Genomic DNA, 20521 nt, shown 5'->3' on the forward strand with positions numbered 1-20521 from the left:
TCATGTGTGGGGTTGCTTCTCAGCCAAGGGAGTAGGCTCACTCACAATTTTGTCTTAGAACACAGCCATGAATAAAGAATGGTACCAACACATCCTCCGAGAGCAACTTCTCCCAACCATCCAGGAACAGTTTGGTGACGAACAATGCCTTTTCAATCATGATGGAGCACCTTGGCAAAAGTGATAACTAAGTGGCTCGGGGAACAAAACATTGATATTTTGGGTCCATAGCCAGGAAACTCCCCAAACCTTAATCCCATTGAGAACTCGTGGTCAATCCTCAAGAGGCGGGTGGACAAACAAAAACCCACAAATTCTGACAAACTCCAAGCATTGATTATGCAAGAATGGGCTGCCATCAGTCAGGATGTGGCCCAGAAGTTAATTGACAGCATGCCAGGGCGGATTGCAGAGGTCTTGAAAAAGAATGGTCAACACTGCAAATATTGACTCTTTGACACTTATGAAATGCTCGTAATTATACTTCAGTATTCCATAGTAACATCTGACAAAAATATCTAAAGACACTGAAGCAGCAAACTTTGTGGAAATTAATATTTGTCCCATTCTCAAAACTTTTGGCCACGACTGTACGGCATTTATGACTGTGATCATGATACGCCCTCTAAATGTGACTCTGGCCTCATTTTCAGGCGACCGTGGTCTGATCGAAAGGATTGGCTGCCTCGTTTCAGTTACGGAACATGAGTGGCTCTAATTGGTGGGAGGTTTAGTCATGTGCGCTACCCCTCCAATCAACAGAAACGTTTTGTAAAGCGCTAAAGTTGTGCAGACATTACTTTATCAGTGGATCTCAAAATAGTAGACAGTCTCGCGTTTCTAGTAATTTTTGTTATTTTATTGATACGGGTTTTTACTTTTTATCAAAATGCCCGAGGACAGCGGCAAAGAGCTCACCATGGTAACATGCAGTGCGCCTGTGAATATTGCTGTTATCAAATACTGTGAGTATCGTATGATCGTCTGATTCAGTCAACCAAAGAACACTGTCAACCAAGTGTAGCCTGTCCTTAGATGGCCACATCTAGCTTCATGTAACGTAAATTGTAACATTGACTGAATCTTTAAAGTGCTTGCTCGCCACACTGTAGCCAGGCTTTGATGTTTGTGCATTGGTACATGACAAATGTATTGCCACAATGATGTGAAAAGAATGTTCTCTGTACAATCTTTGAAAATAACTATGTATTGAATTGTAAATGCGTTGTTGTTATTGCTGTTTCAAAGGGGGGAAGAGGGATGAAGAGTTGATTCTACCCATAAATTCATCTTTGAGTGTCACATTACATCAAGACCAGGTAAGACTAATACTGCACACCAGACACTCAGCAAGTGGCTAAATATTACTGCTTTGTTAAAACAACAAAAACTAACGATTACTGCCTTGTGTCCTTATTCCTCCCAGCTCAAGACGACCACAACAGTGGCGTGCAGCAGGTTGTTCCAGGAGGATCGTATCTGGCTCAACGGCAAAGAGGAGGACATAACCCAGCCCAGACTACAGTCCTGCCTTAGGGAGAGTCAGTTACTATATGTAATGATATGATAGAGGGGGAAGAGTAAGAGGGCAAAGGGGGAGGACAAGCAATGATGTGTTGTTTTTGGTGGTTTCCTTCCTCAGTTCGCCGCCTGGCCCGTAAGCGACGTAGTGATGGGGAGGCTGATGTAGACACGGCCGGTTTGTCCCATAAAGTCCACATCTGCTCTGTCAACAACTTCCCAACTGCAGCCGGACTGGCCTCTTCTGCTGCCGGCTATGCCTGTCTGGGTAAGAGACTGTGTCCCATCATAATGGTTTGTACCTAACACAGTATTAAATGGATCAAATGAAGTAAAAGCTTGTGTGAAACTAGTTTTATGCTTACTCCTTCTTTTCCTTTTGTCTCTCCATCTTGTCTCCTCACTCCACTCTCCTGTTCCAGTGTACACCCTGTCCCGGGTGATGGGAGTGGAGGGGGAGTTGTCTGTGGTTTCTAGGCAGGGTTCAGGCAGTGCCTGTAGGAGTATGCATGGGGGCTTCGTCCAGTGGATTATGGGCCAGCAAGGAGATGGCAAGGACAGTCTGGCCCAACAGGTGGAGCCAGAGACTCACTGGCCTGAGCTCAGGGTCCTTGTACTGGTGGTAGGTCTCTCTGATCATTACTGAAGTTGGCTTTTTCTGTAGCAAATGTTGGCATATACATTTCTCCCATGTCTTTAATAATCTCAACACCCCCATCTCTTTGTCTCCCTCTCTCTTTTTAGGTCAGTGCTGAGAGGAAACCAGTTGGCAGCACTTCTGGCATGCAAACTAGTGTAGAGACGAGCATTCTCCTGAAGGTATACACACACACACACACACACACACACACACACACACACACACAGAGTTATATGTTATTAACCCTTACCCTTAACCCTTGCGCTCTCCCACTCAGCACCGGGCAGACTCTGTGGTCCCAGCCAGGATGAAGGAGATGATTGAGGCTGTACATAAGAGGGACTTTACTGCATTCGCTGAACTGACCATGAAGGACAGCAATCAGTTCCATGCCACTTGCCTGGACACCTACCCACCCATCTTCTACCTCAACGACGTGTCGCGCTGTGTTATCAACCTTGTGCACCGCTATAACCGTCACTACAGGGAAACAAAGGTGAGCACCATCAGGGAGTTAGTTCTTTCTTTTAGTCATGGACATGTGCTAGTCATATGGAACATTGACAGTTCTACAAGAGGTCTAAGCTAAGAAGCAGAACAAGGTGCAGTAATTGTTGATATTCAGAGATTATGTAATAGAGATATGAAACTGGTAGTATTTCTACAGTTCAAGAAGAACAGAAAATGTGTTAACAAGCCCAAGTATAGATGTGGTGAAGAAGTCAATGGAACTTGACCAAAACAATGGAAACGCCATGGAAAGATCCAGAATCCTCCTTATTTCCCCTAAGTGGAATTAGCCTACATTTAGGCTATTGTTTATGTGTATTTCACACTATGTTGTGGTAAAAATCGGAGTATAATGCTTGTATTGATGTCAACAATACATGTTCATGTCATCGTCACCAATCAACTGCATTACAGTCAGTTAGACTGACTACCACCACTGATTTCTCTATGCTACCAGCTTCTACGAACGGGAGTTAGCATTTAGCAGTCACTTCTTCTGAACCTGAAAAGAGACTACTTCTAAATGTTATGCATTGAAAACAGCCAAGTATATCCAAATCGGACTTTGTAAACACATTGTGGGCCTGTTACAATACATTGATCATGACGGATTTGACGAATATCCACTTTTGTTAGATCAGATTTGTTGAATGTGCACCAATCCGCCATCCTTCTGCATTCTATTGACCTCTTTACCGTGTCTATGACCTAGTACTTCTTCATGAGTCTCAGAGGACTAGTGCAGCATCACATCCCTCCTTCTGACACTGTTATAACACTGCTGTAACAAAGCTATAACTTTGATCCAGAGTTATTTTCCTGAGTTTAAGCAGTGACTGATGTTTTCTCTTCTCCACCAGGTGGCATACACATTTGATGCAGGTCCCAATGCAGTGATCTACACTCTACAGCAGAATGTGGAAGAGTTTGTCCAGGTGGTCAAACACTTCTTCCCACCAGAGACCAATGGAGGACAGTGAGTTTCTCACAATCACACACTCAGACAGTCAGACAACACTCCCTCCTGTGACTTTACCTGTCCCACGTCAGGTTTCTAAAGGGTCTTCCGGTTGCCCCAACAACACTATCTGAGGAGCTGAAGCAGGCCATTGGTATGGAGCCCATGGTGAAGGGAATCTGCTATATAATCAGCACTAAGGTACACACACACATACATAGGCACATACACATAGGCAGCACCCTCCGGGTCCTTTGCCCATTTCCTGTGCATCTCTGCGGGTTGGCGTAGTGGAGGGTTTTGGGCAGCGAGCTTGATGCTCTCTCCAACCAGCTTACGGGAAATCACCAGGAATGCAGATCTTATAAACACACACATTATGTTTGGATCTGCTACATTTTGATGTGATGTTAAGTTGGTTTGTCTGAGGGATTATTTCTGATTTGTGTATAAGGCTGGACCTGGACCTCGCGTGGTGGAGGACCCTAGTGAGCATCTGCTTGGATCTGACGGGCTGCCCAAGGAGAGTGCATGATACAAGCCAGCCTCCCAGCTGGGCAGAGACAGAACTCTTTGATGCAAAGAAAGACCAGACATATTAACAATCAACAATTCCAATTCAGTCAATTGGATACATACATAGCTGTAGTCATAAAAGGGGCAATCTGCAGTTGCTATATCAATTTTTGGACTTATAAATGTATTATATGTAACCATTGAAGAAGATAACTGATAAATGCTGCATGAGTTTAGTTCAACTGTCGTACCCCATCAGAACTCAAAATATAAGCTTGTTTTACTACAATGTTTGTAAACCAAGTAAATGTAAACAAACGTTTAAAACATGGTTATAACTATAATTTTGATATCATGCATGGTCAGTCCTTGCATCCATAGCACCGTCTAATTTTGAGTGGTTACATTTCTCCTGCCCCATCCCTCAGCTTTTTACCAAAACAAAGGATTGCCCCTTTAACTGGAGCGAAACAACCACACACAGCTGAATACCTCTAACACTGTTGACTAGTGATTCATTCGGACACTTTTCCTATTGCGAGTTTGGATTAAATGTTTTGTAATGTTAAAGATGTAGAGATGCCTTGTGAGAATGATCAGAAATGTTTTAGTACTTTGATAACTGTGAACTCTGTTGATTTGATTCAAGTAGATTATGTAATTATGTACATGATTATGTCCATGTTATTAAAATATAATGGTTAACAGTCACCTTTAGAGTGAGTGAATCATAAGAATCTAATTGAAATTGTTAACCATTCAAAAGGATTATAAATTACAGTATTGAGAACGATGTCAGTGCTTTAGTATAAGAGCTGGATATATAGCCTTCATGTCATCTTCAGAGGTGGCACCACAGGCCCCAGAGTGGTGGGGGCATTTTTTTTTCTCCTGATGGTAACCAGGTAAAACTACAAAAACTCTACAACCTAGTTGTAGCAGGGACCTTAAGGGTTGCCCTATTGCCTGGGGCAAGTGAACTGAGCAGTCGGGCAAGTTGAGTCTGCTTTAAAGTTGCCCCAGCTAAAAATGTTTTACTGAAAACAAAACTGTAAGGAATTCCAATAGGCATAGCCTAAAACTGATCTTTCTGCTTCATCCCCCATTGTTTAAGTCAGGGTGTCACGGCAGATTTCCTCTGAAGAGGTGTAGCAAGGATCGGACCAAAATGCAGCGTGGTAAGTGTCCATGGTTTTTAATGAGAAACTGAACATGAATACATAAACAAAATAACAAAGTGAAAACCCGAAACAGTCCCGTGTGGCACAAACACTGTCATAGGAAACAATAACCCACAAATCCCAACACAAAACAGGCTACCTAAATATGGTTCCCAATCAGAGACTATGACTAACACCTGCCTCTGATTGAGAACCATATCAGGCCAAACATAGAAATAGACAAACTAGACACACAACAGAATGCCCATCCAGCTCACATCCTGACCAACACTAAAACAAGGAAAACACACAAAAACTATGGTCAGAACGTGACACAGGGTTCCCAAACATGGTCCTGTGCCCCTCTCCCCCAGCACTGTACAGCTGATTCAAATAACTAACTAATCATCAAGCTTTGTTGACTTCTAGGGCAAAATACAAAATGTGCACCCAGTGGGGGGCCCAGGACTAAGTTTGGGAAACCCTGGTTTAAGTGCAAGTTGGACGATTTATGTCTGCTGGGCAAGTTGAGCCTCTATATTACAACAGGTAAATGTTTCCCCCTTTGACCAAATCATGTCAGGCAGCAAAGTTAGTTAAGGCAAAGATTATGTATAGACTGACAAGGGTTACGGTCCAAACACTTAAAAGATGCACCCTCGTCCACTTACCCTTGCCTTATGCCCTTGGGGGAATCCCAGTTGCCTTGGTGTGGCGGTCCAAATTATTAGCAAAGAAAGGGAGGATTTGCAACGTAAGCACCTCAGCCCTCGTTTTTAGTCGGCTTTGCGAGTGTATAATTATGTTCACTCCGGGGCCTGAAACTCCCCAATTCAATTCGCGACGATTGTACATCCGCTAAGAAAAGTCAGAAAACTCAAAAACAACATCAATGGAGAAGTCAACATACACGTGTAAGTAAAAACAAATGCAAATAAGAAATGGTGCTACTAATGCACATGACAGCACAAACAAGTCAAATAAAAAGTAAATATGTTTTTGTTTGGTTATCTTTTGGAAATTGTAGAAATAAAACACTTCATCAGAAGTGTCCACTTAATTTGAGGGTATAGGCTGTGTCTTTTAAGTGTTCGGAGCGCAATTACTTGTCTCTCTACCCTAACAATGGAGTCGTTGTCCACAAAACGGCACAGATTAATAAGCATAGCTGGTTGTCTAGCTTCTGCCTATCCTCTTTTTGGATTGGTGGATACATCTCATGATGTTTTGCAATTTTTTAATATTCGTTGAGTGTTGTTGATGTCAACCGCCTTTATTCAATGGAAAGAGAGATGCTGCTAGCCTCATGTATAGCCATCTCGAGAGAAAAAAATGTATTTCACCTTTATTTAACCAGGTAGGCTAGTTGAGAACAAGTTCTCATTTACAACTGCGACCTGGCCAAGATAAAGCAAAGCTGTGCGACACAAACAACAACACAGAGTTACACATGGAATAAACAAACATACAGTCAATAACACAATAGAAAAACAAGTCTATATACAGTGTGTGCAAATGGGGTAAGATAAGGGAGGTAAGGCAATAAATAGGCCATAGAGGTGAAATAATTACAATTTAGCGATTAAACACTGGAGTGATAGATGTGCAGAAGATGCTTGTGCAAGTATAGGTACTGGGGTGCAAAGGAGAGAAAAAAAATAACAGTATGGGGATGAGGTAGTTGGATGGGCTATTTATAGATGGGTTATGTACAGGTGCAGTGATCTGTGAGCTGCTCTGACAGGTGGTGCTTAAAGTTAGTGAGGGAGATTTTTTTGTGATTTTTACAATTCGTTCCAGTCATTGGCAGCAGAGAACTTGAAGGAAAGGTGGCCAAAGGGGGAATTGGTTTTGGGGATGACCAGTGAAATATACAGAGTGTGGAGTGTGTGCTACGGGTGGGTGCTGCTATGGTGACCAGTGAGCTGAGATAAGGCAGGGCTTTACCTAGCAAAGACTTATAGATGACCTGGAGCCAGTGGATTTGGCGTGAATATGAAGCGAGGGCCAGCCAACGAGAGCATACAGGTCGCAGTGGTGGGTAGTATATGGGGCTTTGGTGACAAAACGGATGGCACTGTGATAGACTGCATCCAATTTGCTGAGTAGCGTGTTGGAGGCTAATTTGTAAATGACATCGCCGAAGTCGAGGATCGGTAGGATAGACAGTTTTACGAGGGTATGTTTGGCAGCATGAGTGAAGGATGCTTTGTTGCGAAACAGGAAGCCGATTCTAGATTTAATTTTGGATTGGAGATGTTTAATGCAAGTCTGGAGGGAGAGTTTACAGTCTAACCAGACACCCAGGTATTTGTAGATGTCCACATTTTCTAAGTCAGAACCGTCCAGAGTAGATGCTGGTAGCGATCGGTTGAAGAGCATGCATTTGTTTTACTTGCATTTAAGAGCAGTCGGAGGCCATGGAAAGATAGTTGTATGGCGTTGAAGCTGGTCTGGAGGTTTGTTAGCACAGTGTCCAAAGAAGGGCCAGAAGTATACCGAATTGTATCTTCTGCGTAGAGGTGGATCAGAGAATCACCAGCAGCAAGAGCGAGATCACTGATGTATACAGAGAAAAGAGCTCTGATGTAAACTCTGATATAAAATGTTTTTTCTCTAAATTGCCGGGATGTCACGTGTCCTACTTATATCGGTACACTCGTAACAATTTAATCATTACGAAACTTATATTCGATCAAATATACCTCACGTAGCAAATAAGCCATTACATTTTTTGTTGACCAAATTCGACACGCTTATTGGCCTCCATACAACAACTTGGTGAGCGATAGAAACGAAACAACGTCACCTGCTTGTATCATACAGATTTTTGGCCGAGTAGGCGCTCTCGCTTCGCCTCGCCTCCTGTCTTCCTCCCAAATGTATACATTTTCACTTTCCATAATAATCGAACGTGACAACTGCGATCAGTTGGATAACTGCGGAGGGGGTTCTGTTGGTCCGAACGGAGACAGAATGGGGAAAATAGAATGGGCAAGATAGTGTTGTTGTCTGACCGCCATATAGAGGCAGTGTGATAAATCTAATTGGTGCAATATCTGCTGCTGCTATCAGTTGATGCAACACTCAGGTTTCCTGTATGAACCTACTGTACTTGATTTACAAGGAAGTGTTTGTTTTCCCTCTGGTATTTTTATTGAGACATTATTAGCTAGTTCAGAAACATAGCCTGTTAGGGGAGTAACTTGGCTGTTATCACCTATTGTTGTTGGGAATCCACTGCATGCATGCTTCTAGAGAGCAGCACCAGAGCAACCCATGTATCTATGTTATTGAGGGAGCCTGAATGATCTTTTGTCTATTGTGTCTGTATGTCTTCCAGGCGGCCATCCGAGGGGAGCAGTGGGAGCCCATCCTGCCCTGGAAGGAGAGTGCCCGTAAGCCGGTGGGAGAGAGCATCAAGCTCCCTCCCCAGAACCCTCCACCACGCCCACCCGCAGAGATGCGCAGGAAACGGGCAGAGGACCTGGAGGCGGCTGCCTATGTCAACCCCATCGCTGTCACTGCCAATGATGACTAGATCCGCTTACTGTTCCTCCTTCAGGCCTGTTGGGCTAAGCTCACTCAGGTTAGCTTATGGTTCCACTGAGCCCCAACCAAAACAGATCTACAGTGGAGCCCCACCCAGGCCATGCTCAGTCTCGACTGCCTTTGGCTGAGGGCCGAATCCTAAATTGAGATGGATAAGCTTGCATAACTTAGGTTTTATGTAAATTGGGAATTGGCGTCAATGGGAATTTTTTATGGACTGGTATCAAGTTAGGAATCAGGCCTCGGAGAGTAGAGGGTTGTGGAGAGGACACACTGCTGCTGATGTTTGATGATGTATAAGGGATTGTATTGAACTGAGATGTTGCTGCGCCTTAGTTACTGCAAAAGGGTTGTGTCCTATATCTCTGCACCACCTGCCACATCTCTTTCAGTTATAATTTTGGTCCCCAAAAGGCTTTGGAATGTAAATGGAAAAGTTTGTATTCTTGTTGCGACAGTAACTTATTTTGAGAGCAATTGAACAAATGGATATCTATTTCTCTTTTTGGTCGGTTTACTATGTCAGTGGTCAACTAGCTGTATTCTGGACAGTTGTGTATTCACCTCTCTACAAAATAATGTATGTCTATGTTTTATGCTTGTTATGCTTTTGATACAATCTGAAAATAAACATACAGTGCCTTGCGAAACTATACGGCCCCCTTGAACTTTGCGACCTTTTGCCACATTTCAGGCTTCAAACATAAAGATATAAAACTGTATTTTTTTGTGAAGAATCAACAACAAGTGGGACACAATCATGAAGTGGAACAACATTTATTGGATATTTCAAACTTTTTTAACAAATCAAAAACTGAAAAATTGGGCGTGCAAAATTATTCAGCCCCTTTACTTTCAGTGCAGCAAACTCTCTCCAGAAGTTCAGTGAGGATCTCTGAATGATCCAATGTTGACCTAAATGACTAATGATGATAAATACAATCCACCTGTGTGTAATCAAGTCTCCGTATAAATGCACCTGCACTGTGATAGTCTCAGAGGTCCGTTAAAAGCGCAGAGAGCATCATGAAGAACAAGGAACACACCAGGCAGGTCCGAGATACTGTTGTGAAGAAGTTTAAAGCCGGATTTGGATACAAAAAGATTTCCCAAGCTTTAAACATCCCAAGGAGCACTGTGCAAGCGATAATATTGAAATGGAAGGAGTATCAGACCACTGCAAATCTACCAAGACCTGGCCGTCCCTCTAAACTTTCAGCTCATACAAGGAGAAGACTGATCAGAGATGCAGCCAAGAGGCCCATGATCACTCTGGATGAACTGCAGAGATCTACAGCTGAGGTGGGAGACTCTGTCCATAGGACAACAATCAGTCGTATATTGCACAAATCTGGCCTTTATGGAAGAGTGGCAAGAAGAAAGCCATTTCTTAAAAATATCCATAAAAAGTGTTGTTTAAAGTTTGCCACAAGCCACCTGGGAGACACACCAAACATGTGGAAGAAGGTGCTCTGGTCAGATGAAACCAAAGTTGAACTTTTTGGCAACAATGCAAGACGTTATGTTTGGCGTAAAAGCAACACAGCTCATCACCCTGAACACAGCATCCCCACTGTCAAACATGGTGGTGGCAGCATCATGGTTTGGGCCTGCTTTTCTTCAGCAGGGACAGGGAAGATGGTTAAAATTGATGGGAAGATGGATGGAGCCAAATACAGGACCATTCTGGAAGAAAACCTGATGGAGTCTGCAAAAGACCTGAGACTGGGACGGAGATTTGTCTTCCAACAAGACAATGATCCAAAACATAAAGCAAAATCTACAATGGAATGGTTCAAAAATAAACATATCCAGGTGTTAGAATGGCCAAGTCAAAGTCCAGACCTGAATCCAATCAAGAATCTGTTGAAAGAACTGAAAACTGCTGTTCACAAATGCTCTCCATCCAACTTCACTGAGCTCGATCTGTTTTGCAAGGAGGAATGGGAAAAAAATATTTTTTTCTACTGTATTATTGACTGTATGTTTTGTTTATTCCATGTGTAACTGTGTAACTGTGTTGTTGTATGTGTCGAATTGCTATGCTTTATCTTGGCCAGGTCGCAGTTGCAAATGAGAACTTGTTCTCAACTAGCCTACCTTGTTAAATAAAGGTATTGATAGACCCATGGCAACTCTTGTTTACAACAAAAATATGCATTGGTCATAGGCTTTGAAACCATTAACTGACTTTACACCAACAGCCTTGGCAGTGGTTGCCACTCTCATCCAGCATGCAAATAATCGTCTTATTTCCCATCGTCTTATTTCCCAATAATCGTCTTTAGTTCCCATTTGTGTTAACGAATTTCAGGAATTTTCAGAACCTTTGTCCTTACGCACTACTGCTGCCTAGTGGTACAAAGGTAAACGGCAGCGAACTGTGATAATCAAAACGAAAATAGTTGGCATGCACCAAGATTGTCTACATGGAGCACCCGTAGAATAAACTCTTTGGCATGCGTATTTTGCTCATGTTGTTCATGGCTGAAGCTGGGTCAAATCCCAGCTGAACCATAACCCATCTTCGTGACAACTCTGTCCCGGGAAGATGTCGAGCCGTGCTCTGAGGAGGTTGAAGGGGAAACAGCGGGGGCAGGAGGCCCTGGACCTCGGTGATCTTGTCCCAGGTGAAGGGCCAGAGCCAGAGGAGCAGGCTGCGGATGTTGAGGAAGAAGAATTGGAACCGGATGAAGCTGTTCTCCAGTCTGATAAGAGCAGCATCAGAAAAGCTAAGAAGAATAAGAAAAACTTGAGCAACATTTACGAACTGGTGGAGTGTTTCTCTTTTTCTAACACACATTGCAAAATGTTTAAGAAATGTCTCGCTAACTGCCACCTAGCTCCACCCCCAAGGCTACATAACTGTGTGACATAGCTAGCTAGCTAGCTATGCTAGTCAATGAAAAAAGCAGCAGGACAGTGACATATGCAGACTGTCAACAAATCAAACCAGCATTATACTGACTAACCGATTTTGCCTGGCCAGACAGGAGTCATACAGTACACCCCCTTGCCTTGACCATATGAATGTCACGATGATAGGTTGGAATCACAATGGCAGGAAATCAAGGCAGAGACTGACCAGAGATTAATTAAAACTGTGCAATGTAGAGATTTAATCTCTGATATACAACCTTAACCTGAGCCTTTCTGTCCTTCTTGCTGGAACCATGTCGCTGCAGATATGTGAAGCAGAGAAAGCCACGACGGATGAAGACACAGTGAAGCCAGAAGAACAGCATGGTGATGAAACCAAGGAGAAGAGTGACAGCGGGGAAACAGAGAAGAGAGATGCACAGCCTGAGACAGGTGCTGCGAAGGTGAGGAGAGAGACGGACATCCCTGATACACTGTAGCCTCCACAGTACTATGGGGTATTGTGAACCCCATTCCTCCTCAGTCTTGTTGTTATTATGGATGATCAATCTAGTCGAAATGTTTTGAAGAGTTGTCTAATAGTTTTTATTTTCTTGGTGTCAGTCCGGAGATAAAACAAGCAAGAAAAAGAAGAAAAAGAAGAAGAAAAAGAACACTACAGGAGATAAACAGGTATAAAGCATCAGTCCATCTTGACAAATCACTTCCACATATGTCCCCCAATGTGAGGGCACTGTTGTGCACATTGCCATATCAACACTGTTGTGCACATTGCCATATCAACACTGTTGTGCACATTGCCATATTAACCACTGTTGTGCACATTGCCATATTAACTACTGTTGTGCACATTGCCATATTAACCACTGTTGTGCACATTGCCATATTAACCACTGTTGTGCACATTGCCATATCAACACTGTTGTGCACATTGCCATATTAACCACTGTTGTGCACATTGCCATATTAACCACTGTTGTGCACATTGCCATATTAACCACTGTTGTGCAAATTGCCATATTAACCACTGTTGTGCACATTGCCATATTAACCACTGTTGTGCACATTGCCATATTAACCACTGTTGTGCACATTGCCATATTAACTACTGTTGTGCACATTGCCATATTAACCACTGTTGTGCACATTGCCATATTAACCGCTGTTGTGCACATTGCCATATCAACACTGTTGTGCACAATTGCCATATTAACCACTGTTGTGCACATTGCCATATTAACCACTGTTGTGCACAATTGCCATATTAACCACTTGCTTTAGCAGCATTTTATTGTGTATTGAGGCTATGGGGGTGCTGCCCTGACGCCGTCTCACTCCGTCACATAGCCTGCTCTGTCTTATGTGTGGTTGTCAGGAGGGAGCTGGGGATGACATTGACGCGTTGCTGGAGACCATAGAGCAGTCTAATGGACTGACCCTGCAGAGTGAGGGCTGTGGAGCCTCAGACAACAGGCCTGTGCTCTATGTGGAACACAGGTGAGTAGGTTAACAGCACAGCAGCCAACCAGACATCAGGTCTCTTAGTGGGGTAATGTCATACAATCATAATATACTTAATTTATGGCAGTCATTTACCAGTGATACATTTTATTGGGACATACCCTCTTTTGTTTGTTAGGAACCTGAATCCTGAGACGGAGTTGAAGAGATACTTTGGAGCTCGAGCAGTTCTTGGAGATCAAAGGTAAGATCTTCACAGAACTCCTTATCCGTGGGACTACTACTATTAAAGGTTACAGTGTAAGGCCATCTCATAATTCTTTCCTCAGACCTCGTCAGAGACAGAGACAGTTCCATCGCAGCACTTGGATGACCATCCCTAAAAACACCTGGCCACGCTTCAGTCGCCCAGGTCAGACCTACACTCAACTTCTCACACTCGGCATCACTCATAACGCTGAAAGCCTTGTGAATAAATACTATTTATGCAACATTTAACATAAATGTTTTTGTGGATGCAAATGTAATTAAGTATCTCCCATGACAAAGTCACAAAACAAAAGATAATGCCCTCATACTAGGGCTGTCCCCAACCCCCAAAATGATCAGTCAACCAAGAGTCGTCTGTTCTTTCGAGCAATTGATTGGTCTAAATTTTAAAACGTGCATTTTTCCATATATTTTGGGCTCCCGAGTGGCGCAGCTGTCTAAGGCACTGCATCTCAGTGCTAGAGGCGTCACTACAGACACCCTGGTTCGAGTCCAGGCTGTATCACAACCAGCCGTGATTGCGAGTCCCATAGGGCGGCGCACAATTGGCCCATGTCCGGGTTTGGCTGGTGTAGGCGTCATTGTAAATAAGAATTTATTCTTAATTGGCTTGCCTAGTTAAATAAAGGTTAAATAAATAAAAAATATAATAATATATATATATGACATGTGCCATGTGTTTTAATCAAATCAACTATATGCACTGAGCTTGTCTGATGCTTTAAGCAAACTGTTTGATTAAATATTTAAGACACACAAAAGACACACATCAACAGTGTATAGCACTGTCCATGTTGCTGAAGCCATTTCTGACTGAAAAGTTATGTTACCGAAATCCCTAATTTGTTTAGGAAAAACATTCCCTATTCCCTCAACCCTTGCTCTCTCTACGTGACACATGTATGCTTTGCTTGCAAGTGACCAATAGAGCCTGACATATAGCATATCATAATCACATCAATAAATTGGTTATAACAATCTCTGAACACCGTAAGACAAACACCGTAACACAAACACTCAAACAGGCAACAGAAGCAGGAACTGCCTTATTTCTGTAGATATACAGTGCCTTGCGAAAGTATTCGGCCCCCTTGAACTTTGCGACCTTTTGCCACATTTCAGGCTTCAAACATAAAGATATATAAACTGTATTTTTTTGTGAAGAATCAACAACAAGTGGGACACAATCATGAAGTGGAACGACATTTATTGGATATTTCAAACTTTTTTAACAAATCAAAAACTGAAAAATTGGGCGTGCAAAATTATTCAGCCCCTTTACTTTCATTGCAGCAAACTCTCTCCAGAAGTTCAGTGAGGATCTCTGAATGATCCAATGTTGACCTAAATGACTAATGATGATAAATACAATCCACCTGTGTGTAATCAAGTCTCCGTATAAATGCACCTGCACTGTGATAGTCTCAGAGGTCCGTTAAAAGCGCAGAGAGCATCATGAAGAACAAGGAACACACCAGGCAGGTCCGAGATACTGTTGTGAAGAAGTTTAAAGCCGGATTTGGATACAAAAAGATTTCCCAAGCTTTAAACATCCCAAGGAGCACTGTGCAAGCGATAATATTGAAATGGAAGGAGTATCAGACCACTGCAAATCTACCAAGACCTGGCCGTCCCTCTAAACTTTCAGCTCATACAAGGAGAAGACTGATCAGAGATGCAGCCAAGAGGCCCATGATCACTCTGGATGAACTGCAGAGATCTACAGCTGAGGTGGGAGACTCTGTCCATAGGACAACAATATTGCACAAATCTGGCCTTTATGGAAGAGTGGCAAGAAGAAAGCCATTTCTTAAAGATATCCATAAAAAGTGTCGTTTAAAGTTTGCCACAAGCCACCTGGGAGACACACCAAACATGTGGAAGAAGGTGCTCTGGTCAGATGAAACCAAAATTGAACTTTTTGGCAACAATGCAAAACGTTATGTTTGGCGTAAAAGCAACACAGCTCATCACCCTGAACACACCATCCCCACTGTCAAACATGGTGGTGGCAGCATCATGGTTTGGGCCTGCTTTTCTTCAGCAGGGACAGGGAAGATGATTAAAATTGATGGGAAGATGGATGGAGCCAAATACAGGACCATTCTGGAAGAAAACCTGATGGAGTCTGCAAAAGACCTGAGACTGAGACTGAGATTTGTCTTCCAACAAGACAATGATGCAAAACATAAAGCAAAATCTACAATGGAATGGTTCAAAAATAAACATATCCAGGTGTTAGAATGGCCAAGTCCAAGTCCAGACCTGAATCCAATCGAGAATCTGTGGAAAGAACTGAAAACTGCTGTTCACAAATGCTCTCCATCCAACCTCACTGAGCTCGAGCTGTTTTGCAAGGAGGAATGGGAAAACATTTCAGTCTCTCGATGTGCAAAACTGATAGAGACATACCCCAAGCGACTTACAGCTGTAATCGCAGCAAAAGGTGGCGCTACAAAGTATTAACTTAAGGGGGCTGAATAATTTTGCACGTCCAATTTTTCAGTTTTGATTTGTTAAAAAAGTTTGAAATATCCAAAAAATGTCGTTCCACTTCATGATTGTGTCCCACTTGTTGTTGATTCTTCACAAAAAAATACAGTTTTATATCTTTATGTTTGAAGCCTGAAATGTGGCAAAAGGTCGCAAAGTTCAAGGGGGTCGAATACTTTCGCAAGGCACTGTATATGGATGATTTATAAAGCCAGGCACGTTTAACAGTTAGACTATTGATTATAGACCTAATTAAGTTGAGGTTTCCTCTCTCCTCACTTAGTCAATTAAGGCAAGGGCTGTTTTCTCATCTCCTAACTCTGCTGCTGCCTCTGTTGCATTGTTATCAACACCAATATGCCGGTTAACTTTGCTATTAGCAACATGGTCTAAGCAAAGGCGACAATTCAACAGCGCACTGATGTTTCAGAACCGCAGACAGCGACCACTGTCCAACGCAGGAGAAAGCACATTAGTTATAAAATAATATAATTGTATTTTTGTTGCACCATTGTTCTTACGTAGTATAAGCATATACAATTCCAGTATCACGTCTTAGACTGATGGGCTGTTCCATCCGCACGGCCTTCACAATGGATCAGCCCACTCAGACAGGCGCAAATCAGACAGGTGTCATGTACAGCATGATTGTTATTTTATTATTTTTTTTTTGCTTCTGCTCAACTAAAGAAATCTTGGTCGTCCAAACAATCGACCAGTCGACTAAAAGAGGTTAGCCCTACCTCATACACTAAAATACTGTAACTATGATGGCATAAATTAAGTTCATGTAAACAATCGAGAGGCATGACAGGATCCCCGTTAGCTGCTGTCAAGGCAGCCACTATTCTTCCTGGGGTCCAAACAGGAACAGACAAATAAGCTTGTTTTATTTATATTCTTTATTATTTGAAATAGTGCTCCTTATGTGCATTTTGGGTAATACCGTATACCCCGATATGGTACAGAAACGGTATGACGGTAAAAACATCTGGATACTGCAGAACCCTACAAAACAACACATCAAAACAATAGTCTACATCATAAATAAATCAATACATTACAACAAACATTGTGTACTATACAAATTCACACTGATCCACCATTACAAATGTACAGTCTAAAATTTACAACAATACAATATTACAATGTGTGTATCTCTTCGCACTCCACATTGTGAGGTGTTGTTTTATATTTTTAAAATCAGATTTTATTGCTAGTTTGGGTTACCTGATGTGGGAGAGAGTTCCATGTAGTCTTGGCTCTATGAAGTACTGTGCGTTTCCCAACCTCTGTTCTGGCCTTAAGGCAGGCCTCTACAACCCTGTTCCCGGAGAGCTACCATCCTGCAGGTCTTCACTCCAACCCTAATCTAGCACACCTGATTCTAATAATTAGCTGGTTGGTAAACTGAACCATCTTATTTACAACTGGGGTTGGAGCGGAAACCTACAGGAAGGTAGCTCTCCAGGAACAGGGTTGGAGACCCCTGCCTTAGGAACTGTGATGAGACCCTTGGTGACATGTCTTGTAGGGTATGTATGGGTGTCTGAGCTGTGTGTTAGCTTTCAACACATCAATACCTCTCACAAAGACAAGTAGTGATGCAGTCAGTCTCTACTCTACTTTGAGCCAGGAGAGATTTACAGGCATGTTTTTGAAATGAGCTCTCTGTGTAGTGTACATTTAAGGGCCAGCCACGCTATAGCTCCAGACTCCACTATACTGTAGTTCCAGTTCTCTGAAATACATGTTGATATGCCAGTTTCTATTTATTAGGATTCAATCAATTTTGCTTATTTGAATCCCCATCTCCTCGTGCTAACGCCTCTGTGTTGAGCAACAAGACGACATTATCACATTCAGAATTGTCATCTGTGGGACTAAGACTCCTGGTTCAGTTTGGGTAGCGTATAACCAATCAAAAGCAGCAGCAGAAGAAAGTACATGTTAACAGCAGTGGGCACCTGAAGCCTTGTTGACAGAGACAGCTTTTCTGGGTAGGATCACACTAAAGGCTGTGTTCTGTGGCTTTAAACGTTGCCCTATGACGTCTAGTTAAAAAACAGTCCAATCACCACATATCATTAATCAAGTGCTGCCTAGCCCTCAACCTCAAAGACTCTATTGATGTTTGGGAAAGACTCCATTTATGTTTGGGTCCATAGTGCCCCTGGTGTTGTGGGATACTGGGCTGTTTAACCCAGAGCTGAAGTTGGAGAAGAATCAGAGTCTCTGTTATGTCAGTGTTAGCTACTCCTCAGGGTGTTAAAGCTCCCCCAAGCTCAAGGCTTATGCAATCACCTGACTGGAGATTTGGTCTGGGAAATATCATTTCCCTCCCAAAATATAGATGGGTGATTTTATCTTTTACCTCTCACTTTGAGTGGTCTCAGTGCCTTGGCTTGAATGTGGTACACCAGGACTGCTGTGTCACCGTGAAATGTTTCCCTCTCCTTAGCCCAAAGTGTGTTCATTCAAATTCTAGGGTGCTATACTGTACATGGGCATGGAATGAATGGGACAGATTGCAATTTTTATTCCACTTAAATATCTACGGTGCATTCGGAAAGTATTCAGACCCCTTGACTTTTTCCACATTTTGTTACGTTACAGCCTTATTCTAAAATTGATTAAATATTTATTTTCTCATCAATCGACACACAATACCCCATAATGACAAAGCGAAAATAGATTTATAGAAATGTATTCAAAATAAAAAACATAAATGCCTTATTCACATAAGTATTCAGACCCTTTGCTATGAGACCCGAAATTGAGCTCAGGTACATCCTGTTTCCATTGATCATCCTTAAGATGTTTCTACAACTTGATTGGAGTCCATCTGTGGTAATTTCAATTGATTGGACATGATTTGGAAAGGCACACACCTGTCTATATAAGGTTGACAGTTGACAGTGCATGTCAGAGCAAAAACCAAGCCATGAGGTCAAAGGAATTGTCCGTAGAGCTCCGAGACAGGATTATGTCGAGGCACAGATCTGGGGAAGGATACCAAAACATTTCTACAATTAGGCCTTTATGGTAGAGTGTCCAAATAGAAGCCACTCCTGAGTTAAAGGCACATGACAGCCCATTTGCCAAAAGGCAACTAAAGACTCTCAGACCATAAGAAACACGATTCTCAGGTCTGATGAAACCAAGATTGGCCTGAATGCCAATCGTCATGTCTCGAGGCTACCTGGCACCATCCCTACCATGCTGGTGGCAGCATTCTGATGTGGGGGTGTTTTTCAGTGGCAGGGACTGGAAGGCTAGTCACGGTCAAGGGAAGGATGAACGGATTAAAGTACAGAGTGATCCTTGATGAAACCTGCTCCAGAGCGCTCAGGACCTCAGACTGGGGGGAAGGTTCAGCTTCCAACAGGACAACGACCATAAGCACACAGACACAGATCTGCAGAGAAGAATGGGAGAATCTCCCCAAGTACAGGTGCACCTTAGAAGACTCGAGGCTGTAATAACTGCCAAAGGTGCTTCAACAAAGTACTGAGTAAAGGGTCTGAATACTTAAGTAAATGTGATATTTCAAATTTCTAAAAACCTGTTTTTGCTTTGTCATTATGAGGTATTGTGTGTAGATTGAGGGGGGAAAAAACAATTTATTCCATTTTAGAATAAGGCTGTAATGTAACAAAATTTGGAAAAAGTCAAGGGGTCTGAATACTTTCCGAATGCACTGTATAGCTAGCTATATATCAAATTGTCTTATCATTATCTTTATTCCACATTCACATCTATATCAAATTGATGCAATTTCAACATACTGCAACTGTACACACATTTAACCAATAATGTGTATAAATCCTGGATGACTGATGGGGCGCTGTATTGAAGCCACCGCGCAGCCATCTTGGTACTCCTACTCAATTGTTTAAAAAAAAAAGCCCTCACCTCCTCCCTGTAGACTGTCTCGTCATTGTTGGTAATCAAGCCTATTACTGTTGTGTCGTCTGCAAACTTGATGATTGAGTTGGAGGCGTGCGTGGCCATGCAGTCATGGGTGAACAGGGAGTACAGGAAGGGGCTGAGCACACACCCTTGTGGGGCCCAAGTGTTGAGGATTAGCGAAGTGGAGGTGTTGTTTCCTACATTCCCCACCTGGGGGCGGCCCGTCAGGAAGTCCAGGACCCAGTTGCAGAAACTTAGCCTCTGAATGGGCAATACATAGCATCAGCAATCCAGGGTTTATATACGGCATTGCATGTAACTCACATAGAATAATACTGTCCGTAATATTTCCTCCTTCAGGTATCTCAATGACCCTACTGGAGTCCAGGGATGGTCTACAGTACTTCACCTTCGAGCACAGCCGGGACTACCAGCAGATTCAGTTCAAATTCCTGGACTCAGTGGAGTCCATGGATCCCAACAACATTGTGGTAAGGCTACGCCCACGGTCTCAGGGAGATTGATCAGCAAAGCCGTGATGCATGTCTCAAATATCTAGGACAACTGATATAGCCGTTGAAAAAAATGCTTGTTGAAAGTTTTTGATTATCACGGATTTATCGGTGGTGACCATGTTACCTAGCCTCA

The 20521-nt window shown here is 42.7% G+C and overlaps 2 protein-coding genes across 2 annotated transcripts in view; both read left to right on the forward strand.

The window, feature by feature from the left end:
- The first annotated feature begins 651 nt into the window (after positions 1 to 651).
- Positions 652 to 9510, forward strand: mvda (mevalonate (diphospho) decarboxylase a). Its single transcript, XM_021607463.2, has 11 exons — positions 652 to 965; positions 1249 to 1319; positions 1427 to 1541; positions 1643 to 1789; positions 1944 to 2143; positions 2266 to 2340; positions 2439 to 2657; positions 3532 to 3647; positions 3722 to 3830; positions 4084 to 5323; positions 8649 to 9510. The coding sequence occupies exons 1-10, from the start codon at positions 890 to 892 to the stop codon at positions 4162 to 4164; spliced, it is 1209 nt and encodes a 402-aa protein (XP_021463138.1). The 5' UTR covers positions 652 to 889; the 3' UTR covers positions 4165 to 5323; positions 8649 to 9510.
- A 1747-nt stretch (positions 9511 to 11257) lies between these two features.
- The window catches only part of LOC110526470 (transcription factor 25), a 30745-nt gene continuing 21481 nt past the window's right edge, over positions 11258 to 20521 (forward strand). Inside the window, exons 1-7 of the mRNA XM_021607464.2 lie at positions 11258 to 11630; positions 12043 to 12180; positions 12341 to 12409; positions 13113 to 13234; positions 13377 to 13442; positions 13528 to 13610; positions 20234 to 20364. Coding sequence (XP_021463139.1) covers positions 11409 to 11630; positions 12043 to 12180; positions 12341 to 12409; positions 13113 to 13234; positions 13377 to 13442; positions 13528 to 13610; positions 20234 to 20364 — 831 coding nt within the window. The 5' untranslated portion in view covers positions 11258 to 11408. The remainder of the gene's footprint in view (positions 11631 to 12042; positions 12181 to 12340; positions 12410 to 13112; positions 13235 to 13376; positions 13443 to 13527; positions 13611 to 20233; positions 20365 to 20521) is intronic.

This window comes from Oncorhynchus mykiss, chromosome 6 (genome assembly GCF_013265735.2).
Source record: "Oncorhynchus mykiss isolate Arlee chromosome 6, USDA_OmykA_1.1, whole genome shotgun sequence".
Classification (NCBI taxonomy): domain Eukaryota; kingdom Metazoa; phylum Chordata; class Actinopteri; order Salmoniformes; family Salmonidae; genus Oncorhynchus; species Oncorhynchus mykiss.